This window comes from Salvelinus sp. IW2-2015, linkage group LG3 (assembly GCF_002910315.2).
Source record: "Salvelinus sp. IW2-2015 linkage group LG3, ASM291031v2, whole genome shotgun sequence".
NCBI lineage: Eukaryota > Metazoa > Chordata > Actinopteri > Salmoniformes > Salmonidae > Salvelinus > Salvelinus sp. IW2-2015.
Genome location: NC_036840.1, coordinates 22,867,213 through 22,873,800, shown reverse-complemented (window position 1 = coordinate 22,873,800; position 6,588 = coordinate 22,867,213). Strand labels below are relative to the sequence as shown.

General features: G+C 44.6%; 1 protein-coding gene across 2 annotated transcripts in view; it reads right to left on the bottom strand.

Annotated features, from left to right (window-relative positions):
- Positions 1 to 6,588, bottom strand: part of LOC111952813 (protein inturned) — a 40,855-nt gene that overhangs the window by 23,540 nt on the left and 10,727 nt on the right. For both annotated transcript variants that reach the window (XM_070435354.1, XM_023971744.2), the window contains exon 4: positions 3,125 to 3,343. In XM_070435354.1, the coding sequence (XP_070291455.1) occupies positions 3,125 to 3,343 (219 nt within the window). The remainder of the gene's footprint in view (positions 1 to 3,124; positions 3,344 to 6,588) is intronic.

Below are 6,588 nucleotides of genomic sequence, written 5' to 3'. Positions count from 1 at the left end.
TCCAACACACACACACACACACACACACACACACACACACACACACACACACACACACACACACACACACACACACACACACACACACACACACACACACAGTGGAGAAACAGAAGTAGGAGTAGAAGAACAAAGTCAGTTTCGTGTGTGTGTTGGGTGTGTGTGTGTGTGTGTGGTGTGTGTGTGTGTGTGTGTGTGTTGTGTGTGTGTGTGTGTGTGTTGTGGTGTGTGTGTGTGTGTGTGTGTGTGTGTGTGTGTGTGTGTACAGTGCATTGAAAGTATCAGGCCCCTTGACTTTTTCCACATTTTGTTACGTTACAGCACATATGTCAGAGTCAAGGCCCGCGGGCCACATCCGGCCCGCGAGAAGGGTTTACGGCCCCTGGGATGATCTTGATTATATTAGAACCGGCCCGCAGACCGCAGCAAGCCGGCAGCCCGCAGATCTTTTACACGACCAATACTACATTTCCCACAATGCAACGGTGACGCACCGAGCAGGTAGGCTGCTTCATTTCAATATTTATTGGCACAGCAGTCGTCAGCATCACAGTAAAATTAACTTTCAGTACCCATCAAAAATGGCAAAACGGAAGGTGACACTGAGAACCGGGGTTTCAAACAAGGTGGAGTCGGAGTATATGTTCACGGAGTAGCTGGAAAACCTGTGTGTCTTCTGTGTGGAGAAAGTGGGCGGTACTGAAAGAGTATAATCTGAGAGTAAATTTAGCCACTTTTGCTAAAATAGAAAATATAGGCTACTGATGGTGCCTTGAATACCGGTTTCTTTCATTTAATGTTCATGTTATGGGATTTTTATATAAAGGAAATTTGTCTTTTGTGTCTGTTGAAAATTAAAGATTACTGACAGAGCCATAAAGAAAATATTGCTTTTATTATCTGATCATATTGGAATATATTTGTTAGGTTTTCAGATAGGTTCAAGTAGGTGCCGTTGGATCTGGAAGCCTACCAGAGCGGTAGTTCTGTTCTCTAAAGCTTCTGCTTTTGTCAGAAATAGGGGTGGGCATTTTTTGACTGTTCGAGTACTCACATGATTTATATTTTTGTTATTCGAGTACTCAATGAAAAAATAACAACAAATTTAACACAAGGCCATTTATTTTCAGTCATTAAAAAAGCAAGTGCCATTTAAGATGAATTTATTGAAACCGTAATATCAACTGGTTATATTATATCGTGGAACACAGTCTTCAAAAAGGCAGTAACCTCAGCAATGGCCTTTGCTTGTAGAAGCCTATGGCTGTGCAATGGCATAGCCTTGTTGTGTTCATTTAGCAGACAAGACGCTCTTATTTCCTGAGCCCTTATCACAGTCAAGACACACCTATTGTATAGTAAAAAAAACATGTTGTAATATAACGGAATAAAATAGAACAGAATATTTTTCCAAATGAAAAAAAAGTTGCCAGTGCGAAGTGATGCGCATCTCGCGCCTGGAAAAGTTATCCTCAAAGAGTGATCATTTGAAACGGGGCTCAATACTCTGTCTTTAGTATTTTCATCAGAATCATTAAGCACCAAACAGATGCCGTGGCCGTAATTCATCACCATGCCGTGTTAATTCATTTAGAAAATTCCAAACAACCGGCAGAATAACCTAAATCGAATGTCTGTATAGGGAAAAGAAGACATATTTTCTATTCTTTAAAATGGCCAAATTGAGCCCCGTTTCAAATGATCACTCTATGCCTTGTTGGGATATAGCCTAGGATAACCTATTCTAAAATGGCACAAAAGTTCGCAAAGTAGCCTAAGCAGAAAATAGACAGGGCGCAATTATTCCAAAACTGCAGCTCGTTGTTGGAACACATATTTTCCTACTTCAATCAACCAGTCCATTTTGAATTTGTAATAAAACTGGCATCATTTGGCAGTGAACGTAGCTAGTGTATTTCCCATCAGTTAGATACGTTTTTATAGGCATTTCTGTAGGCCTAAGAGGAGCTTGTGTGTGCACTCGGCACAAGTGTGTGGAGGGAACGGTCGGAAAGCAATTGAGTGAATGAGACACGGGAGGAGGAAAGGGAATTTAGGGAGAAGAACTGTGTGATGCTTGGCTTGATTTATCAAATGGAACACTAGAGTCAAAGCAAAATAATGTTGTCTTCCAAGACAACATTTTTATTTGCCTGTTCGTGCAGCCACAAAGCACATTCCACCAAATAGTTTGACTGTATAAAAAAAAAGAAAGTGATCTCTGTTTAAAGATCGAGCTTTGACGTCCGTTTGAGTACTCTAGTACTCACGCCCATCCCTAGTCAGAAAACACAGACTGTATACCAACAAAATAGGTTGGTTGTTCTAAATCCACAATGCTTTAATTAACCACATCAGGAGACCCCTTTGAGGTCTGGGGGAGATTTTTTTTGGGGGGGGTGTAGTTACCCTTAATTCAAGGGCGCACCAGCCAGAGATCGTTGTTCAGTTAGTGATGTTTCTGTAGCACTTATGTGATTTCAGAGTTTGCAAAACAAATGGCCACTGGGTTGATGCAAATAGTCATATCATTCTGCCAGGTTAGCATAGGCTACTTTGTAGTTAACATTTAATTGAAGACGTTATCTGATGTATGCTACTGGCTACACAAAAGTGTAGACATGTGTGTGCGCGCGCACCACACACGAACACACACACACACACACACACACACACACACACACACACACACACACGACACACACACACAACACACACACACACACACACACAACACACCACCACAACCCACACATGGCACCACACACAGGGGAATTCCTGTGCCTTTAACTTGATTTCTTACTAAGTTCAATACATTTTTTAATATCGTCGAATTCCGTTTTAATGTCTGGATTCCGTGACTCCGTCCGCGTTCTCCACAACACAGAACTGATAGGGCCCTATACTATCTCAAATGAACGATGGGAAAACAAAACTAACAGATTGCGCCTTTACCGTAGACTTGCGCTGTGAATGTAAAAAAAGATCACGGTAGAGGTTACTTTTAACCAGACCGTGGATCAGATGACCCTACCCCCAGTCCTACACTTTTATCTATGGCCTCTGGTCTTTAGTAGTGCACTACACTAGGGGTGCATTTCGGACAAAGTCCAACTGAACTAACCTCTTCCAGGGGGGAGTCTGAGTCCAGTTTGAGTGACAGGTACATGACAATGTGAGGGATGTGTCCTATAGACATCTGGAGCTCCACCGTGTCCTCGCCCCACAGCAGACGCACCAGCTGGCTAACCGAAGGAGAGGGCCTGAGCCTGGGAGCAGAGGACATGTCCACACCTCCCTCCCCTGGTCCTCCTGGACTGGCTGTCTCCAGGGTCAGCTTCACCTGGGAGGGAGGGGAGGGGAAAGAGAAAGCAGGAGAGAGAAACTAAGACCTAAATTCATCATCATCTGTATCTTTTCACCACATTCTAAAAACAGCCATTCCGAGTTTTCCCTTTTCAAACACTGTAAAAAGGCGGTAGGCTGTGGGTTTGGCTACAAAACAAAAGCCAGCAGTGAGTTTGTACGACTCTGGAGAATCACAGTCGGACAGAATCGGCAGGGGAACTACACTGTGATCATAATAAGGCCATAAACGACATTTAATCCAGTCCATTAGGGCTGCTGCGTAATTTATTTGGCCTGGCGCTACAGGAAGGCATGAAGGGTTCACGTAGACAGAGCCATCAAGGGATGTGATTCATTCAGGAAAAGAGGAAGTAGATGTGATTCATTCAGGAAAAGAGGAAGTAGATGTGATTCATTCAGGAAAAGAGGAAGTAGATGTGAGAGAGAATGAGCTTTATGCACGACACACCACCATCTACACACAAAGCTAAGCGAGCACACTAAGGACAGGCATGCCACATAGGAAAACGTAAAGTACGGTGGAAGAGATGCATGCTACATTACAGATAGATGGCTTATGTCTGTGGCACTTTTGTATTTCAAAAAAGGCAATTATAGCCATGTGCACCTTGTAGAAACTGTAAGCGTACACACGCAGACTTAAACAAACTGTAATACAAATGTGAAAAAGAACTGTGTACACACGCAACGCCACACACAGTGCTGGCTCTGGCAGTAACCTGTCAGCGCTGAAGAGGCCTGCTAAGGACTTCTGGTTGACGTTAATTGAGACGAATAAGAACCAGTGTGGTGTGTGTGTGTTGCACGCGCAGGACTGTGACACTGGAAATGGTCGGACTCTCTACCGCTCCGAGAAGTGTTCACACTCCTAATGGAGTTAAAAGGACTGGAGTCAAAAATGCAGGTAAGAAGTTCATGCTTACAACAGTCCAATGCTTTCAAATCTTGAAGGGTTCGTGAGCAAGTCCTTATCAAAGACTACGCATTATTCATTGTATTTTCACCTCCCTGTGTTTTTGAATTCATCCATCACTCTAGGGTGAGGGCCAGAACATCTCCAGACACTGTCATCAGAAACCCACAAACCGTTGAGCAGCGCCAGGGCAGGCGCCAGGCCTGGGCCGAACGCCATCTTGGCTCTGCAGGGAACAGTAGCCTGTTATTAGGAGAAGGGCCTAACGGTGTTTGAGTGAGTCCTTCTGACACTATTCTGCACACAACACACAAAAATGTCAAATGTCATAGAACACATTCATTTTACAATGAATAGAATAGTACAATGGACTCTGCCAGATAGGCTGAAGGCTGCGGCGACTACGTTCTCTCATGATAAATAATGGGGAGTGTTAGGTTGAGGGTGCTCTCGGTAGATTCCTGCCTGCTGATGTCAGTGAGGCGGGGATAGACAGAGAAGACAAAGGGGCATAGGGAGAGAAACTAGAGTGAGAAGAGGGAAAGAAAGAGAGACGAGAGAGAGGGGGAAAAGAGAGACAAAGGGGTAAGAGAGAGATACACGATAGACAAAGAGACAATTGACATTATTATAATATATATATATATATATAACCGGTACATATATATAGAGAGAAAGAGAGAGAGAGAAGAGAGAGAAAGAGGAACAGAGAGCGGAAAAAGGGAGCGGAGAAAGGGAGACAGAGAGGATAATAGTGAGAATGAGAGAGAGAGAAGAAGAGAGAGAAAAGAGAGAGAAAAGAAGAGAAAAGAGAAGAGGAGAAAGAGAGAGAAAAGGGGGGGGAAGAGAGAGAGAGTGACGAGAGAGAGAGAGAGAGAGAGAGAAGAGAGAGAGAGAGAGAGAGAGAGAGGAGAGAGGAGAGACAGAGAGAGAGAGAGAGAGAGAGAGGAGAGATGAGAGAGAAGAGAGAGAGTAAAGTACTATAGCTATGAGGTCAGGCCAGAGGGCATGGTGGTCCAACCTCAATACAAACTGTCCCGCCGCTATAATTGCTACTGTCTACCACGCTTTACCGGGAGGGCCATTCACACACATGACCACATACATACAGCCAGCCAGACGCTGCACAGCGCGCAACACACACACACACACACAACACACACACACACACACACCAACACACACACACACACACACACTACACACAACACACACACAACACAACAACACACACACACCGACGAAGTTTCCCTTGACTATGTCAGTAGAGCTCCGTCCGACGAGAGGCCTTGTTGTATTTTTCACATCTCTCTCTCTCCCCTCTCTTCTCTTCCTCTCTACAGTGTAATTTACTATCTGGCTTTCCACGTATTCTAATCAGCTGTGCTTCAGTGGCCGCAGCATAATGGTCGTTTTCCTTGTGTTTTCTCAAACAACTCCCGCCGCAGTCGGCCTCTCTCGCACTCTCCTCCCTCCTCTCTTTCTTTTGTCGGCAAAACGCCATCACTCCCGCCGACACTCTGTAATTTACAAATTCCTCCTTCTTGAGGCCCGTTTTGACCGTGTGAGGAGACAATTTGAAAAAGCTTGAGCGGTTTTCTGAATGGCGATCTAGGGCGTCATTTTCTTCTCTCCGACTTGGACAGTTTCCTCGTGTGAGATAGGGTGGATTGTTTCCTACTATAATACGTTTTGACAGCCGAAGTGGAAGCCAGATATGGCAATGGAAAAATATTTTCTATATTCGGCGGTGAGGCGCATTCTACTTCACCATACATTCTACAATGGATTTACAGACAAACTTAAATACCACTTTCTGGATGCAGGGAGCAAATTAAACGTGAAGAGGGGGGGGGTGTAGCTTGGGTTTGGTTAATTGATTCATTGTCCAAAGCAAGAATAAACGCCGGTATTCTGACTTGAGATCCACACCTTATCTTGACCATTTTATGCACGCTACACACGTCTCACATTGACGTCAACCGATGATCACGTGGAAGTTTCGAGTTGCACACTTTATCTCGACTGAATCGGGCCACTCAGGGCATTCCTGTCTTATGAATATGTCCAGAGCCACAACATCCATGCGCGGTTCTAATAAACATTCCAGTGACCTCCGAAGACCTCTCTCGAACATTGGGACAGTGGAGAGCTCTTGACTCACAGCTCTCGGTCTGCCTTGCGTGTGTGTGTTTGTGTGTGTGTGTCTGCCTTGCGTGTTATGTGTGTGCTTGGCATGTGTGTGCTGCCTTTGAGTGCGTAGACCCCAGATTGTAAACTTCTAGCAGAGCAGACGTGTTTGGTTC